The following is a 19,990-nucleotide window of genomic DNA, read 5'->3' on the forward strand; positions in this document are numbered from 1 at the left end:
GGTCTGCCTTGTGTTCCCCCCCCCCTTATATTAGGTTCGTTTGTGTGGTGGCACCCCCTGCTTTGCCCTCGCGAGTGGACACGTCCCGTGGGTTCAGCTTTAGTAGTTTGCTTGGTAGTTTGGGGCGCCGGTTAGCAGTACCCTGCTTGGGATAACCCTTAGCAGACCCAGTCTAGGGGCCCTGGGAAACCCCCCGGGGGCTCTCGGGTCCGGTAGTGGAGACCCTTGCGTCCCCTCTCGCTTTGTGCGGGTTGAGGGTTGCTCTGTCCCTTTGTCTTAGGGTGACTCTCCTTGTTTTTGCCTCCGTCATGCTGCCTGTTGGGTCGGTGACACATTCGACCCTTGAGTCCTGCGAGCTTTGTTGCTTGTTCGTGACTCCATTCACCCAGTCTACTGATGAATTCCCATGGGTGCAGGCAGCTCGCGCGTTGCAGGGTAGGATGTTGCAACGCGCTCTGGTTTGTCGCTTCCCCAGGATGCCCCGCTTGTGTGGGGACCCAGACTTGGGGGTTTTGGTCACTTCGGCCTTGGTTCTTCCACGCCCCCCCTGTTTTTCCCCCTCCTGCTTCCGGCCCCTACGCATTTGCAGGCTTCGGGGTCGGGGCGGGGTTAGAGGTTCTGAGACTTGGGCAGTTTCGGGGGTTGCCCCGTCCGGGGTAGCTGTGGAGGCATTCGAGTCTGTTCCTCCGGCCGATGCTCCGGGGTCTGACCAGTGGGCCCCTTCTCTTTCAGCTCTCTCGGCTGCCCCGGCTTTTTCTTGTGGGGCCGGGGCTTTGGAGGTCGACTCGGCCCCGGGGCCTGGTCCAGAGGCTCTTGGGGTTGGGGAGGAGTGGCCTTGGGGGCCTTGGGCTCCATTGCGCTCCGCCTGGATTTCAGTCCTTCTGAGCGGGGCTTACTGTTGCGAGGAGTGGGGTTTTCTTTCCCCCCTCTGCGTACGATTTGGGCTTGGGTTATGCTCCTCCCCGGGTTCGGTTCCGTGTCCCTGTGGTTTCTTCAGTTCCGTCTTCAGGAGGTTTTCGGCTAACCGCATCCCTTCGCCTGCGGTGCGGTTGGCCTTTGCGGCTTACCTCCTGCATGTCCCGGAGTTTGCCTCCATACTGGTTCCTTCTGTTCTGGACAGGTTGGGCTTCTTGTAGCCGTTTGGGCTCCTTGTAGCCGTTTGGGCTCCTTGTAGCCGTTTGGGCTTCTTGTAGCCGTTTGGGCTTCTTGTAGCCGTTTGGGCTCCTTTGTAGCCGTTTGGGCTCCTTTGTAGCCGTTTGGGCTCCTTTGTAGCCGTTTGGGCTCCTTTGTAGCCGTTTGGGCTCCTTTGTAGCCGTTTGGGCTCCTTTGTAGCCGTTTGGGCTCCTTTGTCGCCGTTTGGGCTCCTTTGTCGCCGTTTGGGCTCCTTTGTCGCCGTTTGGGCTCCTTTGTCGCCGTTTGGGCTCCTTTGTAGCCGTTTGGGCTCCTTTGTCGCCGTTTGGGCTCCTTTGTTGCCGTTTGGGCTCCTTTGTCGCCGTTTGGGCTCCTTGTAGCCGGTTGGGCTCCTTGTAGCCGGTTGGGCTACTTCTCGCCTTGTTGGGCTACTTCTCGCCTTGTTGGGCTACTTCTCGCCTTGTTGGGCTACTTCTCGCCTTGTTGGGCTACTTCTCGCCTTGTTGGGCTACTTCTCGCCTTGTTGGGCTACTTCTCGCCTTGTTGGGCTACTTCTCGCCTGGTTGGGCTACTTCTCGCCTGGTTGGGCTACTTCTCGCCTGGTTGGGCTACTTCTCGCCTTGTTGAGCTACTTCTCGCCTGGTTGGGCTACTTCTCGCCTGGTTGGGCTACTTCTCGCCTTGTTGGGCTACTTCTCGCCTTGTTGCGCTACTTCTCGCCTGGTTGGGCTACTTCTCGCCTTGTTGGGCTACTTTCTTTCGCAGTCCTGCTCATGCGCCGTGGGAGTTTGTTTTGGTTCCGGGCGGTGTGCACACATGTTCTGCTTCCATTTCTCTCGGGGGGGGCTTCGCCTCTCGCTCTTTTCTTAATCCAATCCGTGCCCCGTTGCTTTGGGGGTGCTCTGGGGTGCCGCTGTGGGGAAATCATGAGGTTTTTCCCTGCGTTCTAGGGTGGGGAGCCTCCTTCGCTGCTCCCCTTCCTCTCCAGTATGGGTGCACTGGCCGCCTCCGGCGGATACGGACTCGAACGCTTGCGTCATGGCCCTTCAGAGCCTATGTTCTGTGGGTGAGTTGGTGCGGTTTTGGCGTCTCCTTCAGTCCTGACGCTGTTTTTGTTTTTGGGAGCAGGAATGGGTGTACATACGTACTTGAGAACGTGGACCGTATCACCCGAGGTGCCTACTGCAGGGCTATTAGCCCATACTGGGCAGCTCTTGTTCTCTCCACCTGATTCCTTCCTCGGTTCACGGGTGTCTGTGGGTGGCCTCTTGTCCCTTCCGAGGCGGTTCCTGCCTGTACTCCTCCTGCCCCTCTCCTATGCTTGTCTAACCTTGCTTGAGTTCGGGGCCCCACCTCCACCTTGTTCCGCAGTGCAACGGTGGGGGTGCCTGTTTGGTAATACAGTTTTCCTGTGTCGGAGGTTTTGTGTTCGCCTCCTTGTGCTTGCAGGTTGGTTTCTGGCTCTTTGTTTCCGCCTCTTCCCTGTCGTTTGCCTGTCGGGCGGATTCGGTGCTTCTTGGGCACTCTCATCTCTGCTCTTGGGGCTGTGTATGGGGGTCAGCCCATGTTGGGCTGCCTAATGTGTTCCTTTGATTGCCTATTACACTGCACACGTTTCTTCTACCGTCCCTGTGGCTCAGTTGGGTGCTCGGTTTCCACCTGTGTCCCCTTGTGTGCCACTCATGTACGATTTATCTATCTTCTCTGTTGCTTCCTTGGGGAGTGTGGGGACGTTTTGCTGCGGTTTTGGTACTGCAGCTGCATGTCGGGGATGGTTGTGGCGTTATGTTCGGCCCTTCCGTGCTCCCTCTGGGGCTCTCCTTCCTTGCCAGTCTTGCTGTGCCGGGCCTGGTTTTTCCATGTTCCTTGGATTCTCTGTCTTGTCCTCGCCTCATTGTGCTGGCTGGGGATGAGTTTGGGGTCTTCGTCTCGCCCCTCGCCTATCCTCCGGTTTCAGTTCAAGTTCCAGAGCCTAGTGGGTTTTGATGCCTTCGTCCTTTGTGTTTGCTTCTTTTTGTTCTCGAAGGTTCGGGACGGTTTTGCTCCTTCCCATTTTCTGGTGCGTTTGTCGTCATTCGGTTGAGCTTCCCTCCAGGTCCTTTCTGGGGCTTGTGGGTCCTCTTCCCGGCAGCTTCTGGGTGTTGGCCTTTTTGTTCTTTTGTGAATATCTCTTCTCTTCACACTGTCTCGGCGCTACTAGTTTTCCTGGGAGCGATTTTGCTCCTCTTAATGAGTCTTTTCGCTCCTGCCCTTCTGCGGGATGTTGGTGCGGGGCGGCTCCTTATGCAAGTTCCTTCTCTGTCAGCTGCACTTGTGGAGGTGGACTTGCACGCTTGTGGCATTTTCGTTTTGGTCCTGCGTTTTCTTTTCCCTCCTGGGGCTGTCATAGGATTGGCTTGCGGAGGATGTAGAGGCGCTTGGGGCCGTTCCTGGGTCTGGCACCTTGGTTTCTGCTGCTAGCTTTCGGTATCGATATTCCTTCTGCGCCGTTTCGCAGGTTGTATCGTGCGTTGTTACACCTCCGGCCTGCTTATGCACTGCCTGTGTCGTCCTGGTCTTTGGACAGGGTGCTCTCCTGTTTTTCTTCTCCTTGGTGGTTGTGGCTCCTTGGGGTCAGGTTTGCTTTGCCTCGGTTTTCTTTTTGTGTTGGCATTCGCCTCTGGGGGTCGTGTGGCAGAGCTTCTTGCTCTTCTCAGGCGCAGTGGTTTTTGGCTCCTATGGTCGTGGTCATAGGTTTCTTCGTCTGCGGCCGTTCTCCCTTTTTTCTGGCGAATGATATACCTTGGGTTATTGTCTCGACTTCGTGTTGAGGAGTGATTCACCGACCGCCTCCCGGGTATGTCCACTTGTTTTCTTAGGTAGTCTTTGGTGAGGTAGCTCCAGGGAGCCGTAGGGGCTCCCCCCAGAAAACCAGCGTTGAATGTAATGAAACGCCATTTTCTGGGTGAGTCCCGGAGGCTCCCCGGCACCCTCCCGCCCTCCGGTCGGCGGGGTTTTTTCGCGGTTTTGATATACAGCCTCAGAACTGGGGCAGGGATCGCCAGCACGGGGGTCTGGGGCTCCCCCTTCCCCCTCCCGGGGAGGAGGGAGCTGCGCAGACATGCGGCGCGGCTCGTGTGACGTCATGCTTAGTTAGTTCGTTTTCCTGGGGGAGTTCTGTCCACTTGTTTGTCGATTTTTGTTGTTAACCAGAATAGGGGTTTGTTTTGTGGCGCTCACCTTTCTGGGTGCCTGTCCCGGTCGATGGCAGATATAGAATGCTCCAAATCACATGTGCATTTCTATGGGCCATTGCTCCCCGTGCCTCTCTGAGGGGGCCAGGTTCTGGCTCGTGGTCCCCGGTAAGCCTAGAACTCCACCCACATCGACTGATGCAAAATAGTTAGGGTATCCATATCAGCCATGGATAGCTCCTGGGAGCCTCTGGGACTCACCCAGAAAATGGCGTTTCATTACATTCAACGCTGGTTTTTTTCGTCTATCTTATAGTTTTGTTTTCTGTGGGGAGCCCCTACGGCTCCCTGGAGCTTATCGGGCTAATGTGTGTTATGTTAGACCGGGACATTAGCTAAGGAGTTCAGACCTACCAGGGACCAGCGCCAGAACCTGGCCCCTTCAGAGAGGTTTCAGGGAGCAATGGCCCTGGAAAACCCCATATGGTTGGGGGTTTTCCTTATCTGCCATCGACCGGGGTTAGGCACCCAGAAAGGTAGGCGTAACAAAACAAACCCCACATGGTAAGAAACTACAACAAAAACCGAACAGAGAGGTAGAAAACTCCCTACAATCCCAAGGAAACAAGCAAACAAGCAAACATCACACTTTACTGCCGCGCCGATCGTCCGCGCAGCCCTCCCCACCCCGGGAGGGGGAGGGGGGAGCCCCGGACCTACCGCGCCGGCTGCCAAGCTTCAGTTCGTTCGCTAATGTCAACCGGGATTGACGCTTCTCTGGCCTCAGTTTCCTAGGCGGTGTTTGCCTTGTGGCGTTCACTGCCGTGTGTTGTGGTGTGCGGTGGCCAGGAGTACTTCATCAGTGCCGGGGCTGCATGTGCTTAGTGGCTGACTTCCCTAAGCGCCCTGTGAGTACTGCCCTTGCGTTACAGGGTTATCTTCCCTGGGGCGTTCGGGAACCATTCCCGTAGAGGTTCTTGCTGCTCGGCATTTGCCTCGCCCTTGGGGCCAGCTGGGGCTTGGGGCCCTTGTTTGGCCCTGGGTAGGGATTGGTATTGTGCTGGTTAGGGCGTCAAGGTGTTGCACAGCCTGCCACCTAAGCGGCGGCCGGTTTCTGTTGCCTCTGGAGACGGTGTACTTTTGCGGGGTTTTTCTTTTGTTTTTCATTTTCTTGCCTGGTGGGGGTCTGCCTAAGGTGGTTATAGTTCCACTGGTAGTGTTTGGCGGCCCTCTGCTAGGCCCCCGTGCTTGTACACGTCTCAGGGAGTTTTCAGTGCTATAATCTACCCTCTTGTTATGTTTGGGTTTCTTAACCGGTTAGCAACACCTTGCCCGGGCTTCCCGTAGTTGTTACCCTACGGGCCCTGGAAACCCCTGTCTGGGCTCGGGGGACCATTGAATGTGTCTTCCGGGTTCCAACCCGTCTTGTACGGGATCGTTGGTTGCTGTTCCCTTGTCTCCGGGTGACAGTCGCCATTTTTACCTCCGTCATGCTGCCTGTTGGGTCACTGACACCTTGACCCAGGAGTCTTGCGAGTGATTCTCTGCTTGTTCTCCAGGTACTCTCCTGATGTTATTACTGTTCAGAGTACAGGCGGCATCCATGTTGCAAGCTAGGTTAGGTTGCTGCAACATGCTAGGTTGGTTTCCCACTCGAATGCCCCGTGGCCGCCCCGTTTGGTTAGGTGCTGCTCGCCCCTTTCTCTCCATGTTCCCGGCTCCGGACCGTCTGCGTGTTTCTGGGTCGGGGCGGGGTTCAGTTGCGGCAGAGACTCGGGCGGTTTTCGGGGGATGCCCCGTTCGGGTTGGGGACGGAGGTTTGAGCCTGTGCCTCCTGCCAAGGCTTCTGGGTCTTACCAGCGGCCCTTTCTTGTTGCCTTTCCCATGGGCTCTTGCTTTTCTTTCAGGGCGGAGGGCTTGGAGGACGGCTCTGCCCCGGGGCCTCTGTTGTTGGTTCCCGGGGCTGTGGGGGATTGCCTACTAGCAGTTCTGGGGCGGTTTTGCCCCTTCAGGGGTTTTTCTGCTGTTGGGCGTCGTTTTTCGCCCTTCCAGTCTGCTAGCTTCCCACATTTGCTGGCGTGTTTTTGTGTATTAAGCGTCAGTCACAGCCCCTGCTGGCGGCCATTTTCGTCTGCCGGTTTCCCGGCGTGGCCACCAGGGCGGCGTTGCGGTTTGTTTACATGCATCTGGGTGTGCGAGCGAGCGTCTCTGGTGAGTTTTCAAAAAATTTGCAGGGTTTTTGTTCTCCTGTTGTCGTTTCTTTGTTTTTCTGGTGTTTTCTTGCCGTTGCCTGTTCCTCTGGGAACGTTTGGGTGTTGATTTTGGGTCTGAGCCTCTGGGTTTAGGCTCAGTGCCCCTGGCTGGTATGCTTGCTCCCACACCTTGCCCCTCAGTTTTCGGTCTGTTGGGACCGTTTTCCCAGGGCGTTCTGCTGGGGTCTGTGCTTTGCCTTTTAGTGGTGTTCTCCGCCGGCAAATGTGGTGGTTTGGGCTCCCCCTGGTTCGATTCTGGGTTCCTTAGGGTTCCTTGGTTTCGTTCTAGAGGTTTCTTCCTCTTGGGCCCCCTTTTGTGGGTTCAGGGGACTTTGTTTCCTCGTGTGACCCGGTTCTGCCTTTTGGGGTTCCGGGGTCTTCCTGGCTTGCAGACTGAGCTTTTTGGGTCTTGGCACATGTTGTGGTTGTGCTGGGACTTTGTGGTTTTGCTGTCGAGGTGGGCCTTTTGATGCAGTTTTGTGCCTTCTTTGCCTGGCCGGCGTAGTGCTCTTTGCCACTAGTCGGCGGCTTGTGCTTTTACAATATATGTCCTCACCTAGTTGTGCTTGTGGGGGTTGAGCTCTGGCTCCTTGGTCCTGCCTCTCAACCGTCCGTCGACAGGTGTATCGGTTCCTGTGCCTCTTGGGCTCTGTCATGTCTACATGTGACATTGTATGGGGGTCAGCCTCGTTACTTGTGTGAGGAGTCGCCACATTACTTCTTAGTGCTTTCCCGTTCCCGTTCTGACACTCAAAAAAAAAAAAAAAAAAAAAAAACTAATTCTATCTGTGGCTCTTTTGGGTACTCAGTTTCCACCTGTGTCCCCTAGTGCAGTGTGCCCCTTAGTGTTACATATCCTGTCCTTCTCAACCCTGTCGATTCCCTTGGGTATCTTGTATGTGGTGATCAGGTCTCCCCTCACTTCCTCTTCCAGCGAAGTGTGGTTTCATTCCCGTAGTCTCTCCTCATGACTTCGGTAGTGTACTTTTTCTTTCTGAAGGGGTTCTGTTCCCTTCTCTGTTGACTGGGCGCTGGGGGAGCAGCTTGCTCTGTTGCCTCTCGCTTGGTCCCGCTGTTGGTGGGCGCTTTGGGTTGTCTTCCGGCCTCTGCTGGCGTCGGAGGACGGCTTCTCCCCCTTGGGGGGGGTTCAGAGCTGGCGGGGTGGGCTTCTTCCCTGCGCTTCGTCATTTCCTCTTCGTGGGTGCGTGGGGCGTGGTCGATCCGCCCCATCCTTCTGGGCTTCCCGTCTGCTCTTTGCAGTCATGAGCTTTTCCCGTCTGCTCTTTGCAGTCATGAGCTTTTCCAGTCTGCAGTTCTTCTGGACTACTACCGTCTGCGCCCTGGATCCTCTGCCCTGCTCGGAGGACTGTTGTCTCCTGTTCGGATTCTGTTAGGGCCGGGTGCATGGATGGTGGACCTGGACCTCCAGGTCACTTCTTGGCACGTTCCTCTCCAGTTTTTCTGGGGCTAGCACAGGTTGGTAATTACCTATGTGTACTTACCTAAGTGTAGTTACAGGATGAGAGCTACTCTCGTGGTGTCCCGTCTTCCCAGCACTCTTGTCATATAATGCTTTGATTATAATTGTCATATTGTCATATAATGATTGTCATATGTCATAATATGTCTTCATATGATTGTCATACAATGCTTTGGTGGTGGGGCTTCAGGTTTGCTGTTTTTATTGCATTCCCTATTTTGTGAAGGGCACTTTGTATACTCTTTGCATCTTTACCGGATCTTAGTGCCCTGTCTGCGTCTGAGATTCGGTGTCTGGCCTACCTCGACGACTGGCTGGAGTGGGCTCCCAGTCAGTCCGCTTGTCTGCTCGCCAGGGGATGGTTCTTTCCAGATCGCTGGGTTTGGTTTCCTGGTGATCTGGAGGTTTTACCTTCTGTTTCCGTCCCGGGTTCGGACCTGGGCCTTGTTTCAGGCTCTTGGGCCCCTCATTGTCTTCCCTCCAGAAGTGTTACTGTGGCTGTGGTCCCGCCTTTGGCTGTTCAGGAGGGGGTCCCGGGTTGCTCAGCGGTTGCTTGGGCGGTTGTGCGGGAGTTTGCACTTCGGCGTGCTTGTCTGCCCGCGGAGTCGGGTTTGGCTCCGGCGTCGGTTGGTTCCTACGGAGACTTCCACTTCCGCCTCTTGCATTCCTTGGGTTCCTCCGGGGATCTGGTGTTGGTGCTGCGTCACCAGCTTCCTCTTTGGGGTTTTCGGGGTTCCGTGCCTTGGCAGCTCCCCGAGCCTTCGCTCGATGTGTTCACGGATGGGTCGTCTCTCGGCTGGGGCTTTGTGACCAGTGCTCACCAGGTCGGTCGAGGTTGATGGAGTCTGTCTGTCCGTCGGGCTCACATCCCGGTTCAGGTGTTCATGGCTGTCTGGTTTGCGCTTCGGAGGGTTTGGGTCACTAGTTACTCTACCATTCAGCTCTGTTTGGACTGTTCTCTGGTGGTTCTTGCCGGAACCACAGGGGGTTTGGTTAACCGTGTGGTTCGTGTCCGGGGTGTGTCCTGCGTCCTGGTGGACAGCTGTCTCGGTTCATTCCTCTTCGTGGGTTGGCCAGTCGTCGCCGATTCGTTTTGTTGGCTCTGTTGGGCTTATGGACTCCTGGCCATGGACGTCTTCGGGTCGGCGTGGTCTAGGCGTCGCCCGTTTTGTGGCGCCCTTCCCACCTGCGAGAACTTCACGGTGGAGGCTTTCGGCAGGCCTGGTCGAGGTGGGGGGTACCTGTACCTCTTCTCCCGGTCCAGCTGTTGCTTCGGGTTCTGGCTCAGGTTGCAGCCCATTCCCACGAGAACAGTCCTTATGGTTCCACTGTGGCCGGCCCGGCCTTCTTTTCAGACGCTGCTTGATAGGTGTCCGTACCCGGGGCGTTTTTCCTGAGGCTTCGCCTCTTTCAGCAGGCCGAATCGGTCCTGTCCGTGTCTGGTTCGGCCTTCTCTTTGGCTCTTCGCAGTCTGGTATTTTGACGCAGGTATCGCCATCTCTATGGTGTTCAGGTGGCTTTGTTGACGGTGTCCCACCTGCGAGCTTCGTCTTGGAGACTGTATGACGTTTATTACGTCTTCTCGCGTTTTGTTTCCCCTCCGGCCTGCTCATGAGTCGCCTGAGCCATCCTGGTCCTTGTTCAGGGTGCCTTCTTCTCTTCCCCTCAGTTTGTGGTAGCCCCTTCGGTTTCAGTTTCCTCCTCTTTGGTACTGGTGGTAGCTTTATTGGTGTGCAGCCTTTCTCTGTCCTGGCGACGGTCGAGACGGCTGCTTTCCGGAGGGGTTCTTGGGGTATTGGTACTTGTTTGGTTTGGCCGGGGGGTGCGTCCTGTGTTGTCCAGTTGTGCTTTTTGCTGTTGCCGGCGTACCGTGCCTGGGGATGCGCTGTGGTTGATCCGGTTCCTTCGTTCCCTGTTTTCAGGGCTCGGGTCTCCCGGGTCGTCCGCAGTGTTTTCCTTCTTACTGCGGTCTGTCTTTGCGCCCGTGCTGTTCAGACGTTTACAGCAATTGCTGCTGTGTTGGTGACGTCTCGGGCTCATTTCGGGCGCAGGGAATTGTGGGTCGCACAGGTTTTTGGCCGCCCATCCATGTGTGCGTCTGTTCTTGGGCGTTCTTGTTGCCTTGGGTCGCAGGTTTGCGACCGGTTGTCTTGGCTTTGCGTTGCAGAGTTTGTGGCGGCCGCCTCCCGGGTTAGCCCTTTCTTTTCCTTCTCTTTGGGTATGAAGCTCCAGGGAGCCGTAGGGGCTCCCCACAGAAAACCAGCGTTGAATGTAATGAAACGCCATTTTCTGGGTGAGCCCCGGAGGCTCCCTGGAAACCCTCCCTCCCACCGGTCGGCGGTTTTTTTCGCGTTGGTTGAAGCTTAGCTTCCGAACTGGAGCTTGGCAGCCGGCGCGGTAGGTCCGGGGCTCCCCCTCCCCTCCCGGGGTGGGGAGGGCTGCGCGGACGATCGGCGCGGCAGTAAAGTGTGATGTTTGCTTGTTTGCTTGTTTCCTTGGGATTGTAGGGAGTTTTCTACCTCTCTGTTCGGTTTTTGTTGTAGTTTCTTACCATGTGGGGTTTGTTTTGTTACGCCTACCTTTCTGGGTGCCTAACCCCGGTCGATGGCAGATAAGGAAAACCCCCAACCATATGGGGTTTTCCAGGGCCATTGCTCCCTGAAACCTCTCTGAAGGGGCCAGGTTCTGGCGCTGGTCCCTGGTAGGTCTGAACTCCTTAGCTAATGTCCCGGTCTAACATAACACACATTAGCCCGATAAGCTCCAGGGAGCCTCCGGGGCTCACCCAGAAAATGGCGTTTCATTACATTCAACGCTGGTTTTTTAATGCATGTATCCCCTCTTTATAGCTCTTGCCCTTCAGTTCCAGAAGCCATTTAGTTGCATGTGTTTGCACCTTTTCCAGTTTATTGATGTATTTCTTAAGATATGGGCACCATACAACTGCTGCATATTCCAACTTGGATCTCGCAAAGGTTGTGAACAATTTCTTTAGTATTTCACCATCCATGTATTTAAAAGCAATTCTGAGATTGGAAAACGTAACATAGGTTTCTCGCACAGTGTTCTTTATGTGGTCCTCAGGTGATAATTTTATATCTAGAACCCTCCTCTTGATTTATTTCTTTATCAGAATTTTTAAAGCTGTTTCCACATAATTTATAGGTTATGTGTGGTCTGTTCTCTCCTATTCCACATTCCATAACATGGCATTTATTCCCATTAAATTCCATTTGCCAAGTGGTGCTCCATACTCTTATGTCCAGGTTCGGGCACCTGACAGCTGGGTGGACAGCGCTTCAAATTCGCAGTCCTGAGATTCCGGGTTTGATCCCCGGTGGAGGCGTTGACAAATGGGCAAAATATTTGTTTCACCCTGATGCTACTGTTCACCTAGCAGTAAATAAGTACCTGGGAGTTAGGCAGCTGCTATGGGCTGCTTCCTGGGGATGTATAACAAAAAGAAGGCTTGGTCAAGGACCGAGCCGTGGGGACGCTAAGCCCCGAAATCATCTCAAGATAACCTCAAGATAACCATGGATGCAGTCAACCCAACCATCCCTTTTTCTGTATTACCTTTGTGGCTCTCATAGAAACTGAGTAAATTTGTTACACATGATCTTCCAGATTGAAAACCATGCTGTTTGTCTATGTCATTATATAATTTTTCACCAGGTGTTCTACCCATTTAGTTTTAATTATTTTTTCCAATATTTTGACAATTATACTTGTCAGTGATACAGGTCTATAATTGAGGGATGGATTGAGCCACATTATGGAATGTAGAATGGGAGAAAATAGGCCACGCACAACCTACAAATTATGTGAACTTTAAAGACTTCTGATAAAGAAAGAGATCTCGGGGTGGTTCAGAATAGAAAACTGTCACCTGATGACCACATAAAGAACATTGTGTGAGGAATGTATGCCACGCTTTTCAACTTTAGAATCACTTTTAAATATTGTACATGGATGCTGAAATATTAATAAAATTGTTTGTAACATTTGTAACATCAAAACCACAGTTGGAATATCCAGAAGTTATATGGTGCCCATATCTCAAGAAGCACTTCAACAAACTGGAAAAAATGCAGTGAGACTCAACTTAATTCCTTCCGGAACTGAAACGAACTACGAGAAGAGGTTAGAAGCATTAAATACTGTATACCAAAACTAGAAGATAGAAGAATAATAGGTAATATGATCACTACGTACAAAATAGTAAGTTTTCAAAGAAGATTTTTTGAAAACTGCAACTTTAAGAAGAAGAGGACATAGGTTAAAACTAATGGAACATAACTACCAAAAAACATTAGGAAGTTCATTTTTGCAAAGTGGTAGATGGTAGGAACAAGTTAAGTGAGAAGGTGGTGGAGGCCAAAACCGTCAGTAGTTTCAAGGCATCATATGACTAAGAGTACTAGGAAGATGGGACACCACAAGCATATCACTCATCCTCCAACTACACTTTGGTAATTATATGAACAAAGAACAAACAGCACGAGTAAGCTCTGCTGGTGTATACAGGTCCTGTAGTATTGATTGTTTCTGTACCTCAGTGGCACAGGCTGGGAGGCTGAATGAGTCTTCTGGCCTTACAAGCAGTCAGCCCAATAGGCCAAACAAGGAGTAGCCATAGCAGAAAGCTTGAACTTCCCTCAAGTATCTAAAATCAAAGTCTCAGAATCAAGAGAGCTCTCCACGTTCGTGCTCGTGACAACCGAGGGCTGCAGTTTTCTCAATACAATGGGAGGTTGATCTTTAATCCTTGTGGCCTTTCCCCCCACCCTGTACGTAGGAGCAAGATATTGGTCCCAATGGTTGGAGATAGTTTCAGGACCCAATTGTTTGGATAATTGCCATAGTGTTCCACTCCTGGGAACTACCGGAGACGTTTAGATAGTGAACCTTAGAAAGTCTGGAACATAACCCAATTTTTCCCACATAACATTTAGTTTGATTTGCATTACTTGAAAGAACATAAAGCCCTGCTTGAATTGTAGGCTGCCTGTAGTACAAACAATTATTAATATATCTATACCAGTTGTTGTGTTCATATTTTCACATATGCTTCTCTCGCAGTTGTAATATTTATATACGTATCTGATGTTGACATTTAGGAGAGTGTGGCCAAGTTCATTGAGGTGGTGAGCGACAGTAGCCAATACCTGACTGAGAGTGGAGACACGATGCAAACCTACGCTGTCTTCCTCCAGCATTTGGAGGTACGTTATGATATTGTTTATTCATCTATATCATTTTCTTTAATAATAGTAATTTTAAATTGTTCATATATTGATATACAGTACAGTAATGTTCACTACCCTCTAGCTTTTGTATATGATTTGTTTTATTCTTTATATTCATGATATATGCAGTGGATTCCTGCATGAATGTGTACTGGTTGCATTCAGAATCACTTCCTATATCTGATTTACCTTTGCATCCAATTATCCTTAATTTTGACATTATGTTTTTATTAGTTTAAATGATAAGACACATATCTGAGCATATTTCCGGGGTGCTGCCCTCAGTAGCTTCCCATGCTAAGCACCAGGGCTCTGAGACCCACCCTTGCTTAACGAAAATCAGGACTATATTCTTAAATGCTAAAAGGTGAAGGGTGCTTGTGGATCAGAGATCATCTCAAAACCAAGAAAATACAACAGGAAAGCACAAACACAAACAAATAAATTGCTACTTCAAAGGACTTAGGAACCCGAAAGTAACAAAGCTAACGATCATTTCTGTGATTTGAAACATATCGGCCAATTTGTACCCGACTGCGATAAAGGAGTGTCCCGAAATCACCTGAGGCTGCATCTAATCAACCCCCTGAAATGAACCCCATTATCCCACACGAAGTAAAGAATAGGGCAGTGATAGAGAGCCACTGGGTGGCGGGCCCCCATCATAGAAGGGTACTTTAATACATATCATGTTTTATTTCAGGGAGGGAACCCCTTAGTTGCACGCCCCCATGTTTATTCACCACAGCACCTCATTAGAAAGCCCACAATTCAGAGACAGGAAAGTGGTCAAAAGCGCAAGAAATCTATTTGCTACTTAAATAACATGTTATCGAGGTTGGGGGAAAAACTGTAGGAAGAGTCTGTCAACCAACCAAGTAACCAGAAGTGCAGAGCATGGAGCCAAAGACAGACATTAAATATGCTAAAGGTTGGCTGAAATCACTTGAAAGCATAGAAAATTAAAGGCTGAAAGTCCAGTTGAATGTAATAAAGTACCTCTTTCTGATAGGGCTTCCTGTAGCTATCTCCATATTATTGATTGCTCCCTATTATAAGTCACATCTGTTGTGGGAGTTCTGTTTGGCCAACTGGGGAGCAGAGCTGAACCTGGATCCCTTCCAAAGGCACCAAGAGAAAACGACATTTCACCGCTTCACCAGGAAAGTATCCAGAAAGTCAGCAAATCTTTACAGACAACTACTGGGTTCATAAGACTTGAAGCCTCAGAACTGCCAAACATCTCACCAAACTATTCAACCAAAGCCAAATAATTCACTTGAAAATTGCTCAAACCAGTTAATACCAATCACTTCCACCAGATGGCTTATGAACTGTGTGTCTGCCAGCTTGCCACTCAGTTTTGGAGCAGATAAAAATCATCTAAACAGACTGATGAAACTGAAAGGGCAGGAGACAGGGCGCCATCAGGATTCTACCAGAAGGAAGTTTTGTCGATGGGTTTCTCAACTCTCGATGGGTTTTCCCGCTCAATGATGGGTTACTGGGGAGCCCCTCGGTGGCTTCCTGTAGCTAAATAACCACAGAGAAAATTGACGGCTGTACCCAGAGAGGAGGAAAAGAGGCAGGTACTAATTTGAAAGAGAGACCAATGGCCAGAAAACACGTCACAAGGCAACTTAGGACCGACGAAGACCATGGGACATTGACTAAGTATCTGGATGCCATGACCCTGTTAGGCCATCAAAAACCTTGAACCCATATATTTGCCCAGGACATATTTGAAAATACTGCCTGCAAGATCAGCGGATTTTCAAACATCATGGGCCCAGTGGTATTCCACAAGCTGGCTAGTCTTCATAACCCTACAGATAACCTGAGAAATATGAGCTTTGGAACAGAACAAGAAGACAGGACTAACCCACATGGTATCCACCAGAGCAGAGCCAGTGGAATGTGGAATAGCAGAAAATAGGCCACACACAACCAATTAGACCAATAGCAGAAAATTGGCCAATTATGAGAAAGAGCTTTAAAAAAATATGATAAGGAAAGAGATCCAGGGATGGTTCTAGATAAAAAATTATCACCTGAGGATCACATTAAGAACATTGTGCGAGGGGCCTATGCTACACTTTCTAACTTCAGAATTGCTTTTGAATTCATGGATGGCGAAATACTAAAGAAATTGTTCACAACTTTTGTTAGACCAAAGCTGGAATATGCGGCGGTTGTATGGTGCCCATATCTTAAGAAACACATCAACAAACTGGAAAAGGTGCAAAGACATTGAACTAAATGGCTTTCTGACCTGAAAGATAAGAGCTACGAGGAGAGGTTTGAGGCATTACATATGCCAAAACTAGAAGATAATAGAAAAAGTGAATATGATCGCTATATGCAAAATAGTAATGGGAATCAACAAAATTGATAAAAAGAGTTCTTGATTACACATAGAAATCACAATAGCGTGATGCATCAAATGAACAAATCCGAGGATTTGTTCAAACAAACCCTTGTCACGGCCCTTGTGGATTTGTTCAAGAATTCTTGATACCTGGAAACTTCAAGAACAAAAAGGTCATAGATTTAAGCTAACTTAAACAAAGCTGCTGAAAGAATAATAGAATATTCATTTTCACAAACAGAGTGATTGACGGTTGAAACAAGTTAACCGAGAAAGTGGTAGAGCCACAATGTAATTTCAGAGCGTTACATGACAAAGAGCACTGGAAAGATAAGACACCACGAGCATAGCTCTCATCCTGCAACTGTACTTAGCTAATTACATTTAGGTAATTACACTTGGGTAATTACAGGTGGTAAAGAATTCCTGCCACTGGGCACCAAAAAAAAAAAAATTGCCTCCAGCCAAATCAACCAAGCATCAAGAACCAGTGGCTCCCTCTGGAAGCTTACCAACTCATTGTCCGCCAGAAAAGGAGATGGCTGCAAAGGGTGAAAACACCAGGGTAGCCAAAAGAGCAGAACCCCATCTCCAGAGAAAAGCTTGAAGTTCATCATCCTGACAACCAGAGGTAAGAGCCAAAAATCGCTTTAAAAAAAGATGTCTGCCTCTTCAGTCTGGGTTATGAACCTATGAAAATGAAAGAAAATCCAGGACTCTGTCAAGTGATCACGATGACTCTGGAGCTTGCTAGAGGTGAAAAAATGCCTAAGACAACTTGCAGAACAGAGCCGCAGTAGCATCAACATAAAACAAGCAACGGTGGCTCTGCCAGTGTTGAATGATAAGAGATGACAGTGTTAGGCATAAGATGCCAATAAAAAAAATGAAAAAAAAAAAAAGACAACCCCACATGAACCGAAACACAAGAAAGGCAACGGAGAGGCAAATACAGATGAAACGAGCACCAAGCCACTTCATACTTTTGTCTAGAAGACAAGCACATCTGGGACAATAACTCAGCCGCCTGCTCACCATAAAAGCTGTGATAGATGTGCATCAGAAAGTCCAAAAGTCCATCATCAGAAAGTTTGTGCATCAGTAAAGTGACGAAGAGAAGGTCAAACTGGCAAGGTACACCGCCGGTCTGATAAACTGGTAAAGGCAGAGCCACGGGAAAACGTGAAGACCCAGAAGAGGGCCTGAAGACCCAGAAGAAGGGCTGAAGACCCAGAAGAAGGGCTGAAGACCCAGAAGAGGGGCTGAAGACCCAGAAGAGGGGCTGAAGACCCAGAAGAGGGGCTGAAGACCCAGAAGAGGGGCTGAAGACCCAGAAGAGGGGCTGAAGACCCAGAAGAGGGGCTGAAGACCCAGAAGAGGGGCTGAAGAGCCAGAAGAGGGGCTGAAGAGCCAGAAGAGGGGCTGAAGAGCCAGAAGAGGGGCTGAAGAGCCAGAAGAGGGGCTGAAGAGCCAGAAGAGGGGCTGAAGACCCAGAAGAGGGGCTGAAGACCCAGAAGAAGGGCTGAAGACCCAGAAGAAGGGCTGAAGACCCAGAAGAAGGGCTGAAGACCCAGAAGAGAGGCTGAAGAGCCAGAAGAGGGGCTGAAGACCCAGAAGAAGGGCTGAAGACCAAGAAGAAGGGCTGAAGACCCAGAAGAGGGGCTGAAGAGCCAGAAGAGGGGCTGAAGACCCAGAAGAGGCCCTAAAGACCCAGAAGAGGGGCTGAAGACCCAGAAGAGGGGCTGAAGACCCAGAAGAGGGGCTGAAGACCCAGAAGAGGGGCTGAAGACCCAGAAGAGGGCCTAAAGAGACAGAAGAGGGCCTAAAGAGCCAGAAGAGGGCCTAAAGAGCCAGAAGAGGGCCTAAAGACCCAGAAGAGGGGCTGAAGAGCCAGAAGAGGGGCTGAAGACCCAGAAGAGGGGCTGAAGACCCAGAAGAGGGGCTGAAGACTCAGAAGAGGGGCCTAAAGAGCCAGAAGAGGGGCTGAAGACCCAGAAGAGGCCCTAAAGAGCCAGAAGAGGGCCTGAAAACCCAGAAGAGGGCCTGAAGACCCTGAAGAGGGTTTGAAGAGCCAGAAGAGGGCCTAAAGAGCCAGACAGCAAGGCTGAGCTGGCCACCAAGAAACCAGAAGGATCACCTTCCCTGAGAACAGCTCAAACCTGGAAAGAATTTGGAGCAACAACTGAATTGGGTATAAGAGGTAAATGCACCATGCATCCCACCTCAACCAGTCCAGCCGGAAAGCATCCACTGCAAGCATCTCGCAGTCGGGGGAATGGGATCATGTATGGGGGGAAGACACCAGTTCCATGCTGATGCACAAAGAGCCACCTCAGGGCAACAGAACATCTTGTATAGCCATCGGAAGGACACTTCTGTGACAGTCTACTCCATAGAAATGGATGGAACAAAGACAAACCATCTGCAAGAATGTTTGAAATGCCAAGAGAATCCATAAGACAGGCCACCAACAGTGTCCAGCACCACAGAAGGAGGACCAAAGAGACCCCCCTCCACACAGTTCAAGCAATAAACTACTGGGGACCAGTAGGAGTGGAGCCTGAGCACAGAACTCAGAGGGAGCCGAATCCTCCGCAGTGCTAGCCACAGCAGCTGTAAACTCGTGCACCATGCTTTGAGCTCAAAGAAACAGACCTGACCACTGACTTTGGGAGGCCTGGTGAATGCTGGTCACTCCAATACGCCAGAAGAGAAAGTTGACGAAGAAGCACTTGGCCGAGACCTGAAACAGGTGAAACTGTAGAAATGTAGAAACCCTTACAGAGCCCTGAGCCAAACTCTGCCTAAGAGAAAAACCATGCCAAGAAAATTTAGGCTCCTAAACAGGCATTCAGTCAACTACTGAGTCACCCGGGACTGGCCAAGAACTAGGTGGCAAAGGAGCTGTAAGTGGAGCAATGCTGAAAGAGGAAGGAAAAGAAACACCACCTGCGAGTCCCAGACAAGACCCAACTTCTACCGGTCACCAGGAACCCAAACCTGGTAAGCTAGGATAGAACCAGATTCCTGGTTAGCCAACACAGACTGACTGGTTGCCCCAACCAGGTAGTTGTCAAGGTAGGCCAAACCATGAACCCCTAAAAGATTTAGCTGGGCCGTAATAATTTGTCTAACATGTTGAAAATACAGGGGGCCAGATTCAAGCCAGAGAGCAGAACCTGAAAGTGGTAAGCAAGATACCTCATCACAAAACCTTACCAGTCCCTAAACCTCAGATGTATAGGGATGTTCCAGCACATATTTTTAAAGTCCAGGGACTTTTGGACCAAGGTTTTCCTCAGACTGGAGAACCAGGCAAACATAGGCTAAATTGGTCTTGCAGAAAGTCGGACAGGGAATGAAGATCTTCAACTTATAAAATTGAAGATAAACTGAAGGATGCCGAGTCGCTCTTCAGGACCAGGAACACTCAGAACACCCAGCAAAGGGATAAGGTCAACTAAACCATGCCTAAGGCCAACCACGTCGCAACAGCCTGATGTAGCAGTGGGGGATGAAACCTGACCTACCAGCTCCAACCTCTAAAAGAAGTGGCAGAACTAACTCTACCATAGGCTACAGGAAACAATCCGAAACACTTGTGAAGTGGTAAAGTGAGTGAGATGACCCCCACAGGGTCATCAAAAGGGCAAACCACGAAAGGGCTGACATGAATCACAAGAGATTCCATCCTTCTGCAACTCAAAATAATGGTGCTGACAAGCATAGAAACAACCCCGTACAGGAAACACAATGGCCCAAGAATCTGGCACCCTGAGAGCCTACCCAGACCAACAGAAGACATAGTCCTGACCCTATCAGACTGCCTTCAAGTCTGGAATTAAAAATAGAGAAAATAAACTTAGTTATTATTCTAATATACAAACCGCCAGATGCAACGGCCGAGGAATTCACAGAACAGATAAACAAAATAGAGAATAGCCTTGATAATTTGGAGAACCCGATACCTGATATTATCTTCCTAGGTGATGTCAACTTGCCTAGTCTAAGATGGAGAATAGCAAACAATAATATTATACCAGGAAATCTATCGGGACCTAACCAACCACAGATTAGAGAACTACTTAGATTCTATCAAATTTTCACTCAACCAGCAGATATCAGAGCCAACGAGAAATGAAAATATTATAGATCTGGTCTTTACGGACAATGAAGACATAATCAGGGACATTATGATATCAGATACCACATACTCAGATCACAAGCTCATTGAAGTGCAAACGACCATCAATACTCAGAATAGACCTAAAACGTTGATCAAGCAAGAGGAGTTATTCAGAAAATTCAATTTTAATAATAAAAGGATAGACTGGGGGA

General features: G+C 50.3%; 1 protein-coding gene across 1 annotated transcript in view; it reads left to right on the top strand.

Moving 5' to 3' along the window:
* The window catches only part of fry (Protein furry), a 542,054-nt gene that overhangs the window by 489,247 nt on the left and 32,817 nt on the right, over positions 1-19,990 (top strand). Inside the window, 1 exon segment of the mRNA XM_069301552.1 lies at positions 13,156-13,260. Within this exon segment, the coding sequence (XP_069157653.1) occupies positions 13,156-13,260 (105 nt within the window).

This window comes from Procambarus clarkii, chromosome 46 (genome assembly GCF_040958095.1).
Source record: "Procambarus clarkii isolate CNS0578487 chromosome 46, FALCON_Pclarkii_2.0, whole genome shotgun sequence".
In the NCBI taxonomy this organism is placed as follows: Eukaryota; Metazoa; Arthropoda; class Malacostraca; order Decapoda; family Cambaridae; genus Procambarus; species Procambarus clarkii.